We start from the raw sequence: 23,356 nt of genomic DNA on the forward strand, positions 1-23,356 counted from the left end.
TCCTGAACTTGTGCCCTCTTGTCCGTGACTCCCCAACCTTGTGTTATATTGATTATGGGGAGACATTGAATAAACTGGGGTTGTTTTCTCTGGAGCATCAGAGGCTGAAGGGAAGCCCTGATAAAGGAGTTCCAGGCGGTGAAAGCGTCGTAAACGAGAGGACATATATGCGTGGTGAAACGTTTAAGGGAGATGTGCGGGGCAGGTGGTTGGAAGGTGTCTGGAACGGGCAACCAGGGGTGGTATTGGTGGAAATGATGTGTGCAGGAGGCTTCTATACACACATGTGAAGATGTGGGGAGATGAGGCAGATGCCAGCAACAGTTCATTTTGGTTTGGACACGCAGGCTGGACTGGTCTATTTGCCAGGTTACATACATGTCAGCACAGTTTGACAGGACTGATGCGGATAGGTCAGGTACCGTGAATGGAAGGTCCACGGCAGTATTGGGGAACGAGGTGTGCAATCAAAGAAGTGGAGTTGAAGAGAGAGTCATGGTTGTGCATCACAGAACCGGGCCCTTCGGCCCACCACATCCATGCCTGCCCTTTTGCCCATTCCCCACTAATCCCTTTGTCTACACAAGGTCTGTGTCCATCAGCGTTTTCCTCCTCGATCCTTCTTCATGGCAGTGAGTTCCAGGAAGCAACCACTCTGTGTGAACACCATCAGATCTCCCTGAAACCCCCTTCCACTCACATGAACCCTACAGCACATGACCTTCGGCCCTCAATCTTGCGCCGACCTATATATACCTTAAAAAAATACTAACCCCTCCCAGCCCCGGAACCCTCGATTCTCCTTCCATCCAAGTCCCTGTCTTAAGAGTCTCTTAAATGCCTCCAATGTTACAACCTCTACTCCATCCCGGTGACATATTCCAGGCCCCCACATCTCTCTATGCAAAGAACATCCCCCTGACGTCTCCCCTAAACCTCCCTCCCTTCACTTTGTACACGCATCCTCCTGTGTTTGCTGATCCTGCTCTGGGAAACAGGTGCTGGCTGTCTACCCTGTCTATGCCTCTCAGAACCTTGATGACCTCCATCAAGTCTCCTCTCATCCTTCTACACTCTAGAGAGAAAAGTCCCAGCTCTGCTCACCTGGCCTCATAATACCTGTTTCCCATTTCAGGCAACATCCTGGGAAATCCCCTCTTCCCCCTCTCCACAGCTTCCACATCCTTCCTGTAATGAGGTGAACACAATTTTCTAAGTGTGGACTCACCAGAGATTTGTAGAGTTGTACCATGTCCTTTCTATTCCTGAACTCAATCCCCCTATTAATGAAGCCCAGCGTCCTATAGACCATCTTAACTATCCTATCAACCTGTACGGTGACCTTGAGGGATGTTTGGATTTGGACCCCAAGGTCTCTCTGTTCATCCACACCCTTCAGTAACTGACCATTAACCCTGTCCTCATCCTCCTGGTTTGTCCGTCCAAAATGCATCACCTCACACTGATCCGGATTGATCTCCATCTTCCACTTTTCTGCCCAACTCTGCATCCTGTCGAAATCCTCTTGTAACGTTTGACAACCTTCAGCTCCATCCACAACTCCTCCAACCTTCATGTCATCCCCAAACTTCCTGACTCATCCATCCACCTCTTCACCCAGGTCATTATAAACCTCACAAAGAGCAGGGGGTCCCAGAACAGATCCCCTTCCTCATCCTCACCCTCACCCACAGCCTCACCCACAGCCTCACCCATCACCCCCACTCTCACCCCCACATCTTTCCCACCCCATACCTTCACCCTCATCAAACCCACCCCAGCCTCACCTTCACCTGCACTCCCCCAACTCCACCCTCATTGATCACCCCCACTCCCACCCTCACCCTCACTGCCTCACTCACCCATCACCCCCATTCCCACCCCATACCTTCACCCTCACCTTCAACCCCACCCAAGGCTCAGCCCCACCCCCTCCCTCATCCATAACCCCCACTCTCTCACCCCGACCCATCACCCCCACCCTACCTCCTCTGGAAGTCAGATCCATCGATGTCCTACATCTTCCCACTCTGGGTTCTTTGCCAGTCAGTGAAACATGTCCACGACCCCACCAGATGCAGAGTCTGCCCACCTACCCCATCTCCCAGCATGAAAAGCCCCTTCTTCCTCTCCTTATCGACCTGTGTCCCCCCTTTCATGGATCTGCAAACCAGTCCACAGTCCCTTGTCTCAGGAACTGATGACGTGCCTAATTTTCCCTGGGTGGGAGAGGTGGTGGGGGGGGGGTGTTTCCTTTGCCTGTGCTGACCGGCTGCATCATGGTCTGGTATGGGGGCACCAATACCCATGAGCATAGAGTCCTGCAAAAGGTAGTGGACATAGCCCAAGATATCACAGGCAAAACCCTCCCCGCCATCGTCAACATCTACGGCGAACGCTGCCGAGGGAGAGTAGCAGCGATTGTCAAGGATCCATACCACACAGCACATGCTCTGTTCTTATTGCTGCCATCAGGAAAGAGATATCGGTGCCACAAGACTCACACCCCCCATGTTCAGGAACAGCTGCTCCCCCTCCCCCATCAGAGTCCTCAATAACAACCTCAATCAGTGCCTCATTTAAGGAATCTGTCTTGTTCACTTTATAAATTCTCTGTATTAAACAGTAGGTTTGTTCACATTTCTTCATTTGTGGACATTGAGTACTGATTTTTGTGCGACCAATTGGGCGACCAATGCCCAATGAGTAGTGGTTGTGACCAATGAGTAGTGGTTGTGCCCAATGAGCAGTGGTTGTGACCAATGAGTAGTGGTTGTGACCAATGAGTAGTGGTTGTGCCCAATGAGTAGTGGTTGTGACCAATGAGTAGTGGTTGTGCCCAATGAGCAGTGGTTGTGACCAATGAGTAGTGGTTGTGACCAATGAGTAGTGGTTGTGCCCAATGAGTAGTGGTTGTGACCAATGAGTAGTGGTTGTGACCAATGAGTAGTGTTTGTGCCCAATGAGTAGTGGTTGTGCCCAATGAGTAGTGGTTGTGACCCATGAGTAGTGGTTGTGACCCATGAGTAGTGGTTGTGACCCATGAGTAGTGGTTGTGCCCAATGAGTAGTGGTTGTGACCAATGAGTAGTGGTTGTGACCAATGAGTAGTGGTTGTGCCCAATGAGTAGTGGTTGTGCCCAATGAGTAGTGGTTGTGCCCAATGAGTAGTGGTTGTTACCCATGAGTAGTGGTTGTGCCCATGAGTAGTGGTTGTGACCAATGAGTAGTGGTTGTGACCAATGAGTAGCGGTTGTGACCAATGAGTAGCGGTTGTGACCAATGAGTAGCGGTTGTGCCCAATGAGTAGTGGTTGTGCCCAATGAGTAGTGGTTGTGATCAATGAGTAGTGGTTTTACCCAATGAGTAGTGGTTGTGACCAATGAGTAGTGTTTGTGCCCAATGAGTAGTGGTTGTGACCAATGAGTAGTGGTTGTGCCCAATGAGTAGTGGTTGTGACCAATGAGTAGTGGTTGTGACCAATGAGTAGTGGTTGTGACCAATGAGTAGTGGTTGTGACCAATGAGTAGTGGTTGTGACCAATGAGTAGTGGTTATGACCAATGAGTAGCGGTTGTGACCAATGAGTAGCGGTTGTGCCCAATGAGTAGCGGTTGTGACCAATGAGTAGTGGTTGTGACCCATGAGTAGTGGTTGTAACCCATGAGTAGTGGTTGTGACCCATGAGTAGTGGTTGTGCCCAATGAGTAGTGGTTGTGACCAATGAGTAGTGGTTGTGACCAATGAGTAGTGGTTGTGCCCAATGAGTAGTGGTTGTGCCCAATGAGTAGTGGTTGTTACCCATGAGTAGTGGTTGTGCCCAACGAGTAGTGGTTGTGCCCAATGAGTAGTGGTTGTTACCCATGAGTAGTGGTTGTGCCCATGAGTAGTGGTTGTGACCAATGAGTAGTGGTTGTGACCAATGAGTAGCGGTTGTGACCAATGAGTAGCGGTTGTGACCAATGAGTAGCGGTTGTGCCCAATGAGTAGTGGTTGTGCCCAATGAGTAGTGGTTGTGATCAATGAGTAGTGGTTTTGCCCAATGAGTAGTGGTTGTGACCAATGAGTAGTGTTTGTGCCCAATGAGTAGTGGTTGTGACCAATGAGTAGTGGTTGTGACCAATGAGTAGTGGTTGTGCCCAATGAGTAGTGGTTGTGACCAATGAGTAGTGGTTGTGACCAATGAGTAGTGGTTGTGACCAATGAGTAGTGGTTGTGACCAATGAGTAGTGGTTGTGACCAATGAGTAGTGGTTGTGACCAATGAGTAGCGGTTGTGACCAATGAGTAGCGGTTGTGCCCAATGAGTAGCGGTTGTGACCAATGAGTAGCGGTTGTGACCAATGAGTAGCGGTTGTGACCAATGAGTAGCGGTTGTGACCAATGAGTAGCGGTTGTGCCCAATGAGTAGCGGTTGTGACCAATGAGTAGCGGTTGTGCCCAATGAGTAGTGGTTGTGACCAATGAGTAGTGTTTGTGACCAATGAGTAGTGGTTGTGCCCAATGAGTAGTGGTTGTGCCCAATGAGTAGTGGTTGTGCCCAATGAGTAGTGGTTGTGACCAATGAGTAGTGGTTGTGACCAATGAGTAGTGGTTGTGCCCAATGAGTAGTGGTTGTGCCCAATGAGTAGTGGTTTTGACCAATGAGTAGTGGTTGTGCCCAATGAGTAGTGGTTGTGACCCATGAGTAGTGGTTGTGCCCAATGAGTAGTGGTTGTGACCAATGAGTAGTGGTTGTGACCAATGAGTAGTGGTTGTGCCCAATGAGTAGTGGTTGTGCTCAATGAGTAGTGGTCGTGACCAATGAGTAGTGTTTGTGACCCATGAGTAGTGGTTGTGACCAATGAGTAGTGGTTGTGCCCAATGGGTAGTGGTTGTGCCCAATGAGTAGTGGTTGTGACCAATGAGTAGTGGTTGTGCCCAATGTGTAGTGGTTGTGACCAATGAGTAGTGGTTGTGCCCAATGAGAAGTGGTTATGACCAATGAGTAGTGGTTGTGACCAATGAGTAGTGTTTGTGCCCAATGAGTAGTGGTTGTGCCCAATGAGTAGTGGTTGTGACCAATGAGTAGTGGTTGTGACCAATGAGTAGTGTTTGTTACACATGAGTAGTGGTTGTGACCAATGAGTAGTGGTTGTGACCAATGAGTAGTGGTTGAGACCAATGAGTAGTGGTTGTAACTAATGAGTGGTGGTTGAGCCCAATGAGTAGTGGTTGTGACCAATGAGTAGTGGTTGTTCCCAATGAGTAGTGGTTGTTCCCAATGAGTAGTGGTTGTGCCCAATGAGTAGTGGTTGTGCCCAATGAGTAGTGGTTGTGACCAATGAGTAGTGGTTGTGCCCAATGAGTAGCGGTTGTGCCCAATGAGTAGTGGTTGTGACCAATGAGTAGTGGTTGTGACCAATGAGTAGTGGTTGTGACCAATGAGTAGTATTGTTACCCATGAGTAGTGGTTGTTACCCATGAGTAGTGGTTGTGACCAATGAGTAGTGGTTGTGCCCAATGAGTAGTGGTTGTGACCAATGAGTAGTGGTTGTGCCCAATGAGTAGTGGTTGTGACCAATGAGTAGTGATTGTGCCCAATGAGTAGTGGTTGTGCCCAATGAGTAGTGGTTGTGACCAATGAGTAGTGGTTGTGACCAATGAGTAGTGGTTGTGACAAATGAGTAGTGGTTGTGACCAATGAGTAGTGGTTTTGCCCAATGAGTAGTGGTTGTGACCAATGAGTAGTGGTTGTGACCAATGAGTAGTGGTTGTGACCAATGAGTAGTGGTTGTGACCAATGAGTAGTGGTTGTGACCAATGAGAAGTGGTTGTGACCAATGAGTTGTGGTTTGCCCAATGAGTAGTGGTTGTGACCCATGAGTGTTGTTGTTACCCATGAGTAGTGATTGTGACCAATGAGTAGTGGTTGTGACCAATGAGTAGTGGTTGTGCCCAATGAGTAGTGGTTGTGACCAATGAGTAGTGGTTGTGACCAATGAGTAGTGGTTGTGACCAATGAGTAGTGGTTGTGACCTATGAGTAGTGGTTGTGACCAATGAGAAGTGGTTGTGCCCAATGAGTTGTGGTTGTGCCCAATGAGTAGTGGTTGTGACCAATGAGTAGTGGTTGTGCCCACTGAGTAGTGGTTGTGCCCACTGAGTAGTGGTTGTGACCAATGAGTAGTGGTTGTGATCAATGAGTAGTGTTTGTGCCCAATGAGTAGTGGTTGTGCCCAATGAGTAGTGGTTGTGACCAATGAGTAGTGGTTGTGACCAATGAGTAGTGTTTGTGACCCATGAGTAGTGGTTGTGACACATGAGTAGTGGTTGTGCCCAATGAGTAGTGGTTGTGCCCAATGAGTAGTGGTTGTGCCCAATGAGTAGTGGTTGTGACCAATGAGTAGTGGTTGTGACCAATGAGTAGTGGTTGTGCCCAATGAGTAGTGGTTGTGCCCAATGAGTAGTGGTTGTGCCCAATGAGTAGTGGTTGTTACCCATGAGTAGTGGTTGTGCCCAATGAGTAGTGGTTGTGACTAATGAGTAGTGTTTGTGACCCATGAGTAGTGGTTGTGACCAATGAGTAGTGGTTGTGCCCAATGAGTAGTGGTTGTGACCAATGAGTAGTGGTTGTGCCCAATGAGTAGTGGTTGTGCCCAATGAGTAGTGGTTGTGACCATTGAGTAGTGGTTGTGCCCAATGAGTAGTGGTTGTGACCAATGAGTCGTGTTTGTGCCCAATGAGTAGTGGTTGTGCCCAATGAGTAGTGGTTGTGCCCAATGAGTAGTGGTTGTGACCAATGAGTAGTGGTTGTGACCAATGAGTTTTGGTTGTGCCCAATGAGTAGTGGTTGTTCCCAATGAGTAGTGGTTGTTCCCAATGAGTAGTGGTTGTGACCCATGAGTAGTAGTTGTGCCCAATGAGTAGTGGTTGTGACCAATGAGTAGTGGTTGTGACCAATGAGTAGTGGTTGTGCCCAATGAGTAGTGGTTGTGCTCAATGAGTAGTGGTTGTGACCAATGAGTAGTGTTTGTGACCCATGAGTAGTGGTTGTGACCAATGAGTAGTGGTTGTGACCAATGAGTAGTGGTTGTGCCCAATGAGTAGTGGTTGTGACCAATGAGTAGTGGTTGTGCCCAATGAGTAGTGGTTGTGCCCAATGAGTAGTGGTTGTGACAAATGAGTAGTGGTTGTGACAAATGAGTAGTGGTTTTGCCCAATGAGTAGTGGTTGTGACCCATGAGTAGTGGTTGTGCCCAATGAGTAGTGGTTGTGACCAATGAGTAGTGGTTGTGCCCAATGAGTAGTGGTTGTGACCAATGAGTAGTGGTTGTGACCAATGAGTAGTGGTTGTGACCAATGAGTAGTGGTTGTGCCCAATGAGTAGTGGTTGTGCCCAATGAGTAGTGGTTTTTACCCATGAGTAGTGGTTGTGCCCAATGTGTAGTGGTTGTTACCCATGAGTAGTGGTTGTGCCCAATGAGTAGCGGTTGTGACCAATGAGTAGTGGTTGTGACAAATGAGTAGCGGTTGTGACCAATGAGTAGCTGTTGTGACCAATGAGTAGTGGTTGTGCCCAATGAGTAGTGGTTGTGCCCAATGAGTAGTGGTTGTGCCCGATGAGTAGTGGTTGTGACCAATGAGTAGTGGTTGTGCCCAATGAGAAGTGGTTGTGACCAATGAGTAGTGTTTGTGCCCAATGAGTAGTGGTTGTGCCCAATCAATAGTGGTTGTGCCCAATGAGTAGTGGTTGTGCCCAATGAGTAGTGGTTGTGACCAATGAGTAGTGGTTGTGCCCAATGAGTAGTGGTTGTGACCCATGAGTAGTGGTTGTGACCCATGAGTAGTGGTTGTGCCCAATGAGTAGTGGTTGTGCCCAATGAGTAGTGGTTGTGACCAATGAGTAGTGGTTGTGCCCAATGAGTAGTGTTTGTGCTCAATGAGTAGTGGTTGTGACCAATGAGTAGTGTTTGTGACCCATGAGTAGTGGTTGTGCCCAATGAGTAGTGGTTGTGACCAATGAGTAGTGGTTGTGACCAATGAGTAGTGGTTGTGACCCATGAGTAGTGGTTGTGCCCAATGAGTAGTGGTTGTGTCCAATGTAGTGTTTGTGACCAATGAGTAGTGGTTGTTCCCAATGAGTAGTGATTGTGACCAATGAGTAGTGGTTGTGACCAATGAGTAGTGGTTGTGACCAATGACAAGTGGTTGTGCCCCATGAGTCGTGGTTGTGACCAATGAGTCGTGGTTGTGACCAATGAGTCGTTGTTGTGACCAATGAGTAGTGGTTGTGACCAATGAGTAGTGGTTGTGACCAATGAGTAGTGTTTTGCCCAATGAGTAGTGGTTGTGCCCAATGAGTAGTGGTTGTGACCAATGAGTAGTGGTTGTGCCCAATGAGTAGTGGTTGTGACCAATGAGTAGTGGTTGTGCCCAATGAGTAGTGGTTGTGACCAATGAGTAGTGGTTGTGCCCAATGAGTAGAGGTTGTGACCAATGAGTAGTGGTTGTGACCAATGAGTAGTGGTTGAGCCCAATGAGTAGTGGTTGTGACCAATGAGTAGTGGTTGTTCCCAATGAGTAGTGGTTGTGACCAATGAGTTGTGGTTGTGCCCAATGAGTAGTGGTTGTGCCCAATGAGTAGTGGTTGTGACCAATGAGTAGTGTTTGTGCCCAATGAGTAGTGGTTGTGCCCAATGAGTAGTGTTTGTGACCAATGAGTAGTGGTTGTGACCAATGAGTAGTGGTTGTGACCAATGAGTAGTGGTTGTGACCAATGAGTAGTATTGTTACCCATGAGTAGTGGTTGTTACCCATGAGTAGTGGTTGTGACCAATGAGTAGTGGTTGTGCCCAATGAGTAGTGGTTGTGACCAATGAGTAGTGGTTGTGCCCAATGAGTAGTGGTTGTGACCAATGAGTATTGATTGTGCCCAATGAGTAGTGGTTGTGCCCAATGAGTAGTGGTTGTGACCAATGAGTAGTGGTTGTGACCAATGAGTAATGGTTGTGACAAATGAGTAGTGGTTGTGACCAATGAGTAGTGGTTTTGCCCAATGAGTAGTGGTTGTGACTAATGAGTAGTGGTTGTGACCAATGAGTAGTGGTTGTGACCAATGAGTAGTGGTTGTGACCAATGAGAAGTGGTTGTGACCAATGAGTTGTGGTTGTGCCCAATGAGTAGTGGTTGTGACCCATGAGTATTGTTGTTACCCATGAGTAGTGGTTGTGACCAATGAGTAGTGGTTGTGACCAATGAGTAGTGGTTGTGCCCAATGAGTAGTGGTTGTGACCAATGTGTAGTGGTTGTGACCAATGAGTAGTGGTTGTGACCAATGAGTAGTGGTTGTGACCTATGAGTAGTGGTTGTGACCAATGAGAAGTGGTTGTGACCAATGAGTTGTGGTTGTGCCCAATGAGTAGTGGTTGTGACCAATGAGTAGTGGTTGTGACCAATGAGTAGTGGTTGTGCCCACTGAGTAGTGGTTGTGACCAATGAGTAGTGTTTGTGCCCAATGAGTAGTGGTTGTGCCCAATGAGTAGTGGTTGTGACCAATGAGTAGTGGTTGTGACCAATGAGTAGTGTTTGTGACCCATGAGTAGTGGTTGTGACACATGAGTAGTGGTTGTGCCCAATGAGTAGTGGTTGTGACCAATGAGTAGTGGTTGTGCCCAATGAGTAGTGGTTGTGACCAATGAGTAGTGGTTGTGACCAATGAGTAGTGGTTGTGACCAATGAGTAGTGGTTGTGCCCAATGAGTAGTGGTTGTGCCCAATGAGTAGTGGTTGTTACCCATGAGTAGTGGTTGTGCCCAATGAGTAGTGGTTGTGACTAATGAGTAGTGTTTGTGACCCATGAGTAGTGGTTGTGACCAATGAGTAGTGGTTGTGACCAATGAGTAGTGGTTGTGCCCAATGAGTAGTGGTTGTGACCAATGAGTAGTGGTTGTGCCCAATGAGTAGTGGTTGTGCCCAATGAGTAGTGGTTGTGACAAATGAGTAGTGGTTGTGACAAATGAGTAGTGGTTTTGCCCAATGAGTAGTGGTTGTGACCCATGAGTAGTGGTTGTGCCCAATGAGTAGTGGTTGTGACCAATGAGTAGTGGTTGTGCCCAATGAGTAGTGGTTGTGACCAATGAGTAGTGGTTGTGACCAATGAGTAGTGGTTGTGACCAATGAGTAGTGGTTGTGCCCAATGAGTAGTGGTTGTGCCCAATGAGTAGTGGTTTTTACCCATGAGTAGTGGTTGTGCCCAATGAGTAGTGGTTGTGCCCAATGTGTAGTGGTTGTTACCCATGAGTAGTGGTTGTGCCCAATGAGTAGCGGTTGTGACCAATGAGTAGTGGTTGTGACAAATGAGTAGCGGTTGTGACCAATGAGTAGCTGTTGTGACCAATGAGTAGTGGTTGTGCCCAATGAGTAGTGGTTGTGCCTAATGAGTAGTGGTTGTGCCCAATGAGTAGTGGTTGTGACCAATGAGTAGTGGTTGTGCCCAATGAGAAGTGGTTGTGACCAATGAGTAGTGTTTGTGCCCAATGAGTAGTGGTTGTGCCCAATCAATAGTGGTTGTGCCCAATGAGTAGTGGTTGTGCCCAATGAGTAGTGGTTGTGACCAATGAGTAGTGGTTGTGACCAATGAGTAGTGGTTGTGCCCAATGTGTAGTGGTTGTGACCAATGAGTAGTGGTTGTGCCCAATGAGTAGTGGTTGTGACCCATGAGTAGTGGTTGTGCCCAATTAGTAGTGGTTGTGCCCAATGAGTAGTGGTTGTGACCAATGAGTAGTGGTTGTGCCCAATGAGTAGTGTTTGTGCTCAATGAGTAGTGGTTGTGACCAATGAGTAGTGTTTGTGACCCATGAGTAGTGGTTGTGCCCAATGAGTAGTGGTTGTGACCAATGAGTAGTGGTTGTGACCAATGAGTAGTGGTTGTGACCCATGAGTAGTGGTTGTGCCCAATGAGTAGTGGTTGTGCCCAATGTAGTGTTTGTGACCAATGAGTAGTGGTTGTGACCAATGAGTAGTGGTTGTTCCCAATGAGTAGTGATTGTGACCAATGAGTAGTGGTTGTGACCAATGAGTAGTGGTTGTGACCAATGACAAGTGGTTGTGCCCCATGAGTCGTGGTTGTGACCAATGAGTCGTGGTTGTGACCAATGAGTCGTTGTTGTGACCAATGAGTAGTGGTTGTGACCAATGAGTAGTGGTTGTGACCAATGAGTAGTGTTTGTGCCCAATGAGTAGTGGTTGTGCCCAATGAGTAGTGGTTGTGACCAATGAGTAGTGGTTGTGCCCAATGAGTAGTGGTTGTGACCAATGAGTAGTGGTTGTGCCCAATGAGTAGTGGTTGTGACCAATGAGTAGTGGTTGTGCCCAATGAGTAGAGGTTGTGACCAATGAGTAGTGGTTGTGCCCAATGAGTAGTGGTTGTGCCCAATGAGTAGTGGTTGTGACCAATGAGTAGTGTTTGTGCCCAATGAGTAGTGGTTGTGCCCAATGAGTAGTGGTTGTGACCAATGAGTAGTGGTTGTGACCAATGAGTAGTGGTTGTGACCAATGAGTAGTGGTTGTGACCAATGAGTAGTATTGTTACCCATGAGTAGTGGTTGTTACCCATGAGTAGTGGTTGTGACCAATGAGTAGTGGTTGTGCCCAATGAGTAGTGGTTGTGACCAATGAGTAGTGGTTGTGCCCAATGAGTAGTGGTTGTGACCAATGAGTATTGATTGTGCCCAATGAGTAGTGGTTGTGCCCAATGAGTAGTGGTTGTGACCAATGAGTAGTGGTTGTGACCAATGAGTAGTGGTTGTGACAAATGAGTAGTGGTTGTGACCAATGAGTAGTGGTTTTGCCCAATGAGTAGTGGTTGTGACCAATGAGTAGTGGTTGTGACCAATGAGTAGTGGTTGTGACCAATGAGTAGTGGTTGTGACCAATGAGTAGTGGTTGTGACCAATGAGAAGTGGTTGTGACCAATGAGTTGTGGTTGTGCCCAATGAGTAGTGGTTGTGACCCATGAGTATTGTTGTTACCCATGAGTAGTGGTTGTGACCAATGAGTAGTGGTTGTGACCAATGAGTAGTGGTTGTGCCCAATGAGTAGTGGTTGTGACCAATGTGTAGTGGTTGTGACCAATGAGTAGTGGTTGTGACCAATGAGTAGTGGTTGTGACCTATGAGTAGTGGTTGTGACCAATGAGAAGTGGTTGTGACCAATGAGTTGTGGTTGTGCCCAATGAGTAGTGGTTGTGACCAATGAGTAGTGGTTGTGACCAATGAGTAGTGGTTGTGCCCACTGAGTAGTGGTTGTGACCAATGAGTAGTGGTTGTGATCAATGAGTAGTGGTTGTGCCCAATGAGTAGTGGTTGTGCCCAATGAGTAGTGGTTGTGACCAATGAGTAGTGGTTGTGACCAATGAGTAGTGTTTGTGACCCATGAGTAGTGGTTGTGACACATGAGTAGTGGTTGTGCCCAATGAGTAGTGGTTGTGACCAATGAGTAGTGGTTGTGCCCAATGAGTAGTGGTTGTGACCAATGAGTAGTGGTTGTGACCAATGAGTAGTGGTTGTGACAATGAGTAGTGGTTGTGCCCAATGAGTAGTGGTTGTGCCCAATGAGTAGTGGTTGTTACCCATGAGTAGTGGTTGTGCCCAATGAGTAGTGGTTGTGACTAATGAGTAGTGTTTGTGACCCATGAGTAGTGGTTGTGACCAATGAGTAGTGGTTGTGCCCAATGAGTAGTGGTTGTGACCAATGAGTAGTGGTTGTGACCAATGAGTAGTGGTTGTGCCCAATGAGTAGTGGTTGTGACCATTGAGTAGTGGTTGTGCCCAATGAGTAGTGGTTGTGACCAATGAGTAGTGTTTGTGCCCAATGAGTAGTGGTTGTGCCCAATGAGTAGTGGTTGTGCCCAATGAGTAGTGGTTGTGCCCAATGAGTAGTGGTTGTGACCAATGAGTAGTGGTTGTGACCAATGAGTATTGGTTGTGCCCAATGAGTAGTGGTTGTGACCAATGAGTAGTGGTTGTTCCCAATGAGTAGTGGTTGTGACCCATGAGTAGTGGTTGTGCCCAATGAGTAGTGGTTGTGACCAATGAGTAGTGGTTGTGACCAATGAGTAGTGGTTGTGCCCAATGAGTAGTGGTTGTGCTCAATGAGTAGTGGTTGTGACCAATGAGTAGTGTTTGTGACCCATGAGTAGTGGTTGTGACCAATGAGTAGTGGTTGTGACCAATGAGTAGTGGTTGTGCCCAATGAGTAGTGGTTGTGCTCAATGAGTAGTGGTTGTGACCAATGAGTAGTGTTTGTGACCCATGAATAGTGGTTGTGCCCATTGAGTAGTGGTTGTGACCAATGAGTAGTGGTTGTGACCAATGAGTAGTGGTTGTGACCCATGAGTAGTGGTTGTGCCCAATGAAGAGTGGTTGTGCCCAATGAGTAGTGGTTGTGACCAATGAGTAGTGGTTGTGCCCAATGAGTAGTGGTTGTGACCAATGAGTAGTGGTTGTGACCAATGACTAGTGGTTGTGCCCAATGAGTAGTGGTTGTGACCAATGAGTAGTGGTTGTGACCAATGAGTAGTGGTTGTGACCCATGAGTAGTGGTTGTGACACATGAGTAGTGGTTGTGACCCATGAGTAGTGGTTGTGACCCATGAGTAGTGGTTGTGCCCAATGAGTAGTGGTTGTGACCAATGAGTAGTGGTTGTGACCAATGAGTAGTGGTTGTGCCCAATGAGTAGTGGTTGTCACCAATGAGTAGTGGTTGTGCCCAATGAGTAGTGGTTGTGACCAATGAGTAGTGGTTGTGCCCAATGAGTAGTGGTTGTGACCAATGAGTAGTGGTTGTGCCCAATGAGTAGTGGTTGTGACCAATGAGTAGCGGTTGTGACCAATGAGTAGTGGTTGAGCCCAATGAGTAGTGCTTGTGACCAATGAGTAGTGGTTGTTCCCAATGAGTAGTGGTTGTGACCAATGAGTAGTGGTTGTTCCCAATGAGTAGTGGTTGTGCCCAATGAGTAGTGGTTGTGACCAATGAGTAGTGGTTTTGCCCAATGAGTAGTGGTTGTGCCCAATGAGTAGTGGTTGTGACCAATGAGTAGTGGTTGTGACCAATGAGTAGTGGTTGTGCCCAATGAGTAGTGGTTGTGACCAATGAGTAGTGGTTGTGACCCAGGAGTAGTGTTGTTACCCATGAGTAGTGGTTGTTACCCATGAGTAGTGGTTGTGACCAATGAGTAGTGGTTGTGCCCAATGAGTAGTGGTTGTGACCAATGAGTAGTGGTTGTGCCCAATGAGTAGTGGTTGTGCCCAATGAGTAGTGGTTGTGCCCAATGAGTAGTGGTTGTGCCCAATGAGTTGTGGTTGTGCCCAATGAGTAGTGGTTGTGCCCAATGAGTAGTGGTTGTGCCCAATGAGTAGTGGTTGTGACCAATGAGTCGTGGTTGTGCCCAATGTGTAGTGGTTGTGACAAATGAGTAGTTGTTGTGATCAATGAGTAGTGGTTTTGCCCAATGAGTAGTGGTTGTGACCAATGAGTAGTGGTTGTGACCAATGAGTAGTGGTTGTGCCCAATGAGTAGTGGTTGTGACCAATGAGTAGTGGTTGTGACCAATGAGTAGTGGTTGTGACCAATGAGTAGTGGTTGTGCCCAATGAGTAGTGGTTGTGACCAATGAGTAGTGGTTGTGACCAATGAGTAGTGGTTGTGACCAATGAGTTGTGGTTGTGCCCAATGAGTAGTGGTTGTGCCCAATGAGTAGTGGTTGTGACCAATGAGTAGTGTTTTTACCCATGAGTAGTGGTTATGACCAATGAGTAGTGGTTGTGACCAATGAGTAGTGGTTGTGCCCAATGAGTAGTGGTTGTGACCAATGAGTAGTGGTTGTGACCAATGAGTAGTGGTTTGGCCCAATGAGTAGTGGTTGTGACCAATGAGTAGTGGTTGTGACCAATGAGTAGTGTTCGTGCCCAATGAGTAGTGGTTGTGACCAATGAGTAGTGTTTGTGACCCATGAGTAGTGATTGTGACCCATGAGTAGTGGTTGTGCCCAATGAGTAGTGGTTGTGACCAATGAGTAGTGGTTGTGCCCAATGAGTAGTGGTTGTGACCAATGAGTAGTGGTTGTGACCAATGAGTAGTGGTTGTGCCCAATGAGTAGTGGTTGTGCCCCATGAGTAGTGGTTGTGCCCCATGAGTAGTGGTTGTGCCCAATGAGTAGTGGTTGTGACCCATGAGTAGTGTTTGTGACCCATGAGTAGTGGTTGTGACCAATGAGTTGTGGTTGTGCCCAATGAGTAGTGGTTGTGCCCAATGAGTAGTGGTTGTGACCAATGAGCAGTGGTTGTGACCAATGAGTAGTGGTTGTGCCCAATGAGTAGTGGTTGTGACCAATGAGTAGTGTTTGTGCCCAATGAGTAGTGGTTGTGACCAATGAGTAGTGTTTGTGCCCAATGAGTAGTGGTTGTGACCAATGAGTAGTGGTTGTGACCAATGAGTAGTGGTTGTGCCCACTGAGTAGTGGTTGTGACCAATGAGTAGTGGTTGTGATCAATGAGTAGTGGTTGTGCCCAATGAGTAGTGGTTGTGCCCAATGAGAAGTGGTTGTGACCAATGAGTAGTGGTTGTGACCAATGAGTAGTGTTTGTGACCCATGAGTAGTGGTTGTGACACATGAGTAGTGGTTGTGCCCAATGAGTAGTGGTTGTGACCAATGAGTAGTGGTTGTGCCCAATGAGTAGTGGTTGTGACCAATGAGTAGTGGTTGTGACCAATGAGTAGTGGTTGTGACAATGAGTAGTGGTTGTGCCCAATGAGTAGTGGTTGTGCCCAATGAGTAGTGGTTGTTACCCATGAGTAGTGGTTGTGCCCAATGAGTAGTGGTTGTGACTAATGAGTAGTGTTTGTGACCCATGAGTAGTGGTTGTGACCAATGAGTAGTGGTTGTGCCCAATGAGTAGTGGTTGTGACCAATGAGTAGTGGTTGTGACCAATGAGTAGTGGTTGTGCCCAATGAGTAGTGGTTGTGACCATTGAGTAGTGGTTGTGCCCAATGAGTAGTGGTTGTGACCAATGAGTAGTGTTTGTGCCCAATGAGTAGTGGTTGTGCCCAATGAGTAGTGGTTGTGCCCAATGAGTAGTGGTTGTGACCAATGAGTAGTGGTTGTGACCAATGAGTATTGGTTGTGCCCAATGAGTAGTGGTTGTGACCAATGAGTAGTGGTTGTTCCCAATGAGTAGTGGTTGTGACCCATGAGTAGTGGTTGTGCCCAATGAGTAGTGGTTGTGACCAATGAGTAGTGGTTGTGACCAATGAGTAGTGGTTGTGCCCAATGAGTAGTGGTTGTGCTCAATGAGTAGTGGTTGTGACCAATGAGTAGTGTTTGTGACCCATGAGTAGTGGTTGTGACCAATGAGTAGTGGTTGTGACCAATGAGTAGTGGTTGTGCCCAATGAGTAGTGGTTGTGCTCAATGAGTAGTGGTTGTGACCAATGAGTAGTGTTTGTGACCCATGAGTAGTGGTTGTGCCCATTGAGTAGTGGTTGTGACCAATGAGTAGTGGTTGTGACCAATGAGTAGTGGTTGTGACCCATGAGTAGTGGTTGTGCCCAATGAAGAGTGGTTGTGCCCAATGAGTAGTGGTTGTGACCAATGAGTAGTGGTTGTGCCCAATGAGTAGTGGTTGTGACCAATGAGTAGTGGTTGTGACCAATGACTAGTGGTTGTGCCCAATGAGTAGTGGTTGTGACCAATGAGTAGTGGTTGTGACCAATGAGTAGTGGTTGTGACCCATGAGTAGTGGTTGTGACACATGAGTAGTGGTTGTGACCCATGAGTAGTGGTTGTGACCCATGAGTAGTGGTTGTGCCCAATGAGTAGTGGTTGTGACCAATGAGTAGTGGTTGTGACCAATGAGTAGTGGTTGTGCCCAATGAGTAGTGGTTGTCACCAATGAGTAGTGGTTGTGCCCAATGAGTAGTGGTTGTGACCAATGAGTAGTGGTTGTGCCCAATGAGTAGTGGTTGTGACCAATGAGTAGTGGTTGTGCCCAATGAGTAGTGGTTGTGACCAATGAGTAGCGGTTGTGACCAATGAGTAGTGGTTGAGCCCATTGAGTAGTGCTTGTGACCAATGAGTAGTGGTTGTTCCCAATGAGTAGTGGTTGTGACCAATGAGTAGTGGTTGTTCCCAATGAGTAGTGGTTGTGCCCAATGAGTAGTGGTTGTGACCAATGAGTAGTGGTTTTGCCCAATGAGTAGTGGTTGTGCCCAATGAGTAGTGGTTGTGACCAATGAGTAGTGGTTGTGACCAATGAGTAGTGGTTGTGACCCAGGAGTAGTGTTGTTACCCATGAGTAGTGGTTGTTACCCATGAGTAGTGGTTGTGACCAATGAGTAGTGGTTGTGCCCAATGAGTAGTGGTTGTGACCAATGAGTAGTGGTTGTGCCCAATGAGTAGTGGTTGTGCCCAATGAGTAGTGGTTGTGCCCAATGAGTAGTGGTTGTGCCCAATGAGTTGTGGTTGTGCCCAATGAGTAGTGGTTGTGCCCAATGAGTAGTGGTTGTGCCCAATGAGTAGTGGTTGTGACCAATGAGTCGTGGTTGTGCCCAATGTGTAGTGGTTGTGACAAATGAGTAGTTGTTGTGATCAATGAGTAGTGGTTTTGCCCAATGAGTAGTGGTTGTGACCAATGAGTAGTGGTTGTGACCAATGAGTAGTGGTTGTGCCCAATGAGTAGTGGTTGTGACCAATGAGTAGTGGTTGTGACCAATGAGTAGTGGTTGTGACCAATGAGTAGTGGTTGTGCCCAATGAGTAGTGGTTGTGACCAATGAGTAGTGGTTGTGACCAATGAGTAGTGGTTGTGACCAATGAGTTGTGGTTGTGCCCAATGAGTAGTGGTTGTGCCCAATGAGTAGTGGTTGTGACCAATGAGTAGTGTTTTTACCCATGAGTAGTGGTTATGACCAATGAGTAGTGGTTGTGACCAATGAGTAGTGGTTGTGCCCAATGAGTAGTGGTTGTGACCAATGAGTAGTGGTTGTGACCAATGAGTAGTGGTTTGGCCCAATGAGTAGTGGTTGTGACCAATGAGTAGTGGTTGTGACCAATGAGTAGTGTTCGTGCCCAATGAGTAGTGGTTGTGACCAATGAGTAGTGTTTGTGACCCATGAGTAGTGGTTGTGACCCATGAGTAGTGGTTGTGCCCAATGAGTAGTGGTTGTGACCAATGAGTAGTGGTTGTGCCCAATGAGTAGTGGTTGTGACCAATGAGTAGTGGTTGTGACCAATGAGTAGTGGTTGTGCCCAATGAGTAGTGGTTGTGCCCCATGAGTAGTGGTTGTGCCCCATGAGTAGTGGTTGTGCCCAATGAGTAGTGGTTGTGACCCATGAGTAGTGTTTGTGACCCATGAGTAGTGGTTGTGACCAATGAGTTGTGGTTGTGCCCAATGAGTAGTGGTTGTGCCCAATGAGTAGTGGTTGTGACCAATGAGCAGTGGTTGTGACCAATGAGTAGTGGTTGTGCCCAATGAGTAGTGGTTGTGACCAATGAGTAGTGTTTGTGCCCAATGAGTAGTGGTTGTGACCAATGAGTAGTGTTTGTGCCCAATGAGTAGTGGTTGTGCCCAATGAGTAGTGGTTGTGCCCAATGAGTAGTGGTTGTGACCAATGAGTAGTGGTTGTGACCAATGAGTAGTGGTTGTGCCCAATGAGTAGTGGTTGTGACCAATGAGTAGTGGTTGTAACCAATGAGTAGTGGTTGTGACCAATGAGTAGTGGTTGTGCCCAATGAGTAGTGGTTGTGCCCAATGAGTAGTGGTTGTGCCCAATGAGTAGTGGTTGTGCCCAATGAGTAGTGGTTGTGACCAATGAGTAGTGTTTGTGCCCAATGAGTAGTGGTTGTGCCCAATGAGTAGTGGTTGTGACCAATGAGTAGTGGTTGTGACCAATGAGTAGTGGTTGTGCCCAATGAGTAGTGGTTGTGCCCAATGAGTAGTGGTTGTGACCAATGAGTAGTGGTTGTGACCAATGAGTAGTGGTTGTGCCCAATGAGTAGTGGTTGTGACCCATGAGTAGTGGTTGTGCCCAATGAGTAGTGGTTGTGACCAATGAGTAGTGGTTGAGCTCAATGAGTAGTGGTTGTGACCCATGAGTAGTGTTTGTGACCCATGAGTAGTGGTTGTACCCAATGAGTAGTGGTGGTGACCAATGAGTAGTGGTTGTGTCACTGAGTAGTGGTTGTGCAAATGAATAGTGACCAATGTGTATTGGTAATGACCAATGGTAATGGTTGTACCCAATGACTAGTTGTTGTACCCAATGATTGGTGACCAATGAGTAGAGGTAGTGCATGGCCCCATGTAAAAGGGCCTGGGGTTGTGTGTGATGTGTATCTTCTCTGAGAAGAAACCTGAAATCTAACTCCTGCTCCTTCTGTTGCAGGTATTTCACTGCGTGCACTTTGAGTGTCCGGCCCAGAACCAGGTGCAGCAGCCTTGTGAGGCTTGGCCCGGAGGCAGGGCTGAAGCAGGCAGCAGGGCCTCACCGGGGCTGCGGTCTCAGGGCACGCTCTTGGTGGCCAGGCCGGAGTGCAGACGATGAACCTGGCAGAACATCCCTGCTGATGCCAATCGTTGCCGTTATGGGAGCCTTCCAGGGGAATCCTTTCATCAAACCAGCTGAACCCTGAGAGACTGAACTCTGTGCCACTCCCTCTCTCCGTGTGGTCAGGCTAGCTGGTGCAGAACCTCATCACTGCATCCCCAAGAGCTGGCCTGAGCCTGGGGTTCTGCTCAGCCAGCCGTCTGTTCTGGGCTTGAGTGATTTGAGCACGGTCTTGTGAGGAGGAAGTGCAGTGGTACCTTGACAAGGAGCAGGCGGGAGCTGCTGCAATAGATGGGCTGGAGGCCCACCTGTCTCCAGCCATTCCAACACTGCCCCTTGTCTCACCCACTGGAAACAAACTATCCCCCAGGAGCTGCACCCTGCTGGGGACATCTCCCTGACCATCCTTCTTTCCCCAGGAGCCCCACCCTGCTGAGGATGTCTCCCTGACAACCCTCCCTTCCCCACATGCCCTTCCCTGCTGGGGATGTCTCCCTGACCACCCTCCCTTCACCACGTGCCCCACCCTGCTGGGGACCTCTCCCTGACCATCCTCCCTTTCCCACATGCCCTTCCCTGCTGGGGACATCTCCCTGACTACCCTCCCTTCACCACATGCCCCACCCTGCTGGGGACATCTCCATGACCACCCTCCCTTCCCCACGTGCCCCACCCTGCTGCAGACCTCTCCCTGACCATCCTCCCTTCCCCACATGCCCTTCCCAGCTGGGGACATCTTCCTGACCACCCTCCCTTCCCCACGTGCCCCACTCTGCTGGGGACCCTGAGCACCCTCCCTTCCCCATGTGCCCCACCCTGCTGTGGTTGTCTCCCTGACCATCCTCCCTTCCCCACATGCCCCAACCTGCTGGGGACGTCTCCCTGACCATCCTCCCTTCCCACAAGCCCACCCTGCTGGGAACGTCTCCCTAACCACCCTCCTTTCCCCACATGCCCCACCCTGCTGGGAACATCTCCCTAACCACCCTCCTTTCCCCACATGCCCCAACCTGCTGGGTACGTCTCACTGACCACCCTCCCTTCCCCACGTGCCCCACCCTGCTGGAGACGTCTCCCTGACCACCCTCCCTTCCCCATGTGCCTCACCCTGCTGGGGACGTCTCCCTGACCACCCTCCCTTCCTCATGTGCCCCACCCTGCTGGGGACGTCTCCCTGACCACCCTCCCTTCTCCACATGCCCTTCCCTGCTGGGGACGTCTCCCTGACCATCCTCCCTTCTCCATGTGCCTCACCCTGCTGGGGGTGTCTCCTTGACCACCCTCCCTTCCCCACGTTCCCCAACCTGCTATAGACGTCCCCAACACCATCCTCCCCCATGAACCCCATGGACTTCCCCATGACCATCTTCGTTTCCCCACGAACCCCATGGAGATCCCCATGACCAACCTCCCTTCCCCATGTGCCCCAGTCTGCTGGGTATGTCTCCTTTTTCTCCTTCGTGGTAGGGTGAAAATTCCTTCGCCAGAACCTACATCCTTCAGTTTGTGTTACCCTGGACTTATTTTCTGGAGAGTTTGCATGAGAGCCCTGTTGATTATTTATGTTATATAACAAGCCATGAAAGTCTTTCCATGTGAAGTATGTGTGTGTGGTGTCTTTCTAAAAGCAGGCGTTCGCAGCTACCTGTATTTCCCAGGCTTTCTAACGTCAAAACTCGTGTTGACCCCGACCAGTGGTTCACTTTCCGAGTCCCCTACCAGTATTTCACTTGTTGAAAGTAGGAAGGGATTGATGGAGCAGCAGATAAGTGCAGGCACGTTACTATGGAGACAAAACACGAGAAGGGAGTGAACACAGAGCTGCAGACCTTGTATTTAAATGCTCGCAGTGTAGGGAATAAGGGAGGTGACCTTGTGGTGGGTCTGGAATTTGGCAGGTATGACGTAGTGGCCATCATGGAGTCGAGGCTGAAAGACTGCAGCGGGGAACTAAATGTCCATGGAAACACAAGTGTATCAGGAGGCAGAGGGACTGGATGGTTCTGCTGGTTACAAATGGAACTCAATCCTGGGAGAGAGGAGACATTGGACCAGAAGATGTAGAATCCCTGTGAGTCGAGTTAAGAAACGTCAAGGGGAAATAGACCCTTGATTTATATACAGGCCTCCAACCATTGGTCAGGATGGGGCGTGCAAACTCCAGAGGGGGATAGAGAAGGAATGCAGAAAGGAACATAGGAATATAGGAAGTAGGAACAGGAGGAGGCCAAAAATGGCCCATTGAGCCTGCTCCGCCATTTAATACGATCATGGCTGATCTAATTTATGACTTAACTCCACCTACCTGCCTTCTCCCCATATCCCCTAATTCCTCTATCATGTAAAAATTTATCTAACCGAATTTTAAATATGTTTAATGAGGCAGCCTCAACCACTTCCCTGGTTAGAGAATTCCAAACATTCACTACTCTCTGGGAAAAACTATTTTTCCTCATCTCTATCCTAAATCTAATTCCCCGAATCTTGAGACTGTGTCCTCTCTTTTTAGTTTCCCCGGCCAGCTCAAAAAACCTTCCTACATCTATCCTATCCATACCCTTCATAATCCTATATGTTTCTATAAGATCTCCTCTCATTCTTCTGAACTCGAGCAAATACAATCCTAGACGATTTAATCTTTCATCATAAGTCAACCCCTTCATCCCAGGGATCAACCTAGTAAACCTCCTCTGGACCGTCTCCAAAGCCAGTATATCCTTCCTCAAATATGGAGACCAGAACTGGACTCAGTACTCCAGGTGCGGTCTCACCAGTACCTTGTACAGTTGCAACATGACCTCCCTACTCCTGAATTCAATTCCTCTCGCGATGAAGGCCAACATTGCATTTGCCTTCTTAATAACCTGCTGCACCTGCAACCTAACTTTTTGCGATTCATGCACAAGCCCTCCCAAGTCCCTCTGCACAACAGCATGCTGTAGTTTTTCACCCTTTAAATAATATTCAGCTCTTTTATTTTTCTTGCCAAAGTGGATAACCTCACACTTACTAACATTGTACTCCATCTGCCAGACCTTTGCCCACTCATCCAGCTTAACTATGTGCAGACTCTCCACATCCTCATTACAATTTCCTCTTCCACTCAATTTGGTGTCATCCGCAAACTTGGCTACACCACATTTTGTCCCTTCCTCCAAGTTATCAATGTAAATGATGAACAGTTGTGGGCCTAACACCGACCCCTGTGGCACCCCACACCACTCTCTGCCAACCTGAAAAACTCCCATTTATCCCGACTCTCTGCCTCCTGTCAGACAACCAATTTTCAATCCAGGCCAATAGACTTCACTGGACTCCACTTTCCTGTAACTTACTGATAAGTCTCTTGTGCGGCTCCTGGAAATCCAAATATACAACATCAACCTGTTCCCCTCTATCCACCGCACCCATTATATCCTCAAAGAATCCTAACAAGTTTGTCCTTCCCTTTCTAAAACCATGCTGCGTCTGCCTGATTGAACCCTTAAGATCCAAAAGTTTCACTATTTCATCTTTAATGACGGCTTCAAGCATTTTTCCAACTACAGACGTCAAGCTAATTGGCTGATAATTTCCAGTCTTCAGCCTACATCCCTTCTTAAAAAGTGACGTGACATTTGCTGTCTTCCAGTCTGCCGGGACCTGCCCAGAATCCAAGGAATTTTGGTCTCTGACCACCAATGCAACAACTATAACTTCAGCCATTTCCTTCAGAACCCTTGGATGCATATCATCAGGACCAGGTGATTTGTCTGGCTTTAGTCCCATTAGTTTCTCC

At 48.2% G+C, this 23,356-nt stretch overlaps 1 protein-coding gene across 2 annotated transcripts in view; it reads left to right on the forward strand.

The window, feature by feature from the left end:
* The window catches only part of btbd9 (BTB (POZ) domain containing 9), a 101,778-nt gene extending 80,600 nt beyond the window's left edge, over positions 1-21,178 (forward strand). For both annotated transcript variants that reach the window (XM_069888025.1, XM_069888026.1), the window contains exon 11: positions 19,417-21,178. In XM_069888025.1, the coding sequence (XP_069744126.1) occupies positions 19,417-19,575 (159 nt within the window). In that variant the 3' untranslated portion in view covers positions 19,576-21,178. The remainder of the gene's footprint in view (positions 1-19,416) is intronic.
* The last annotated feature ends 2,178 nt before the right edge of the window (positions 21,179-23,356 follow it).

The sequence above is a fragment of the Narcine bancroftii genome, chromosome 6, assembly GCF_036971445.1.
Source record: "Narcine bancroftii isolate sNarBan1 chromosome 6, sNarBan1.hap1, whole genome shotgun sequence".
In the NCBI taxonomy this organism is placed as follows: Eukaryota; Metazoa; Chordata; class Chondrichthyes; order Torpediniformes; family Narcinidae; genus Narcine; species Narcine bancroftii.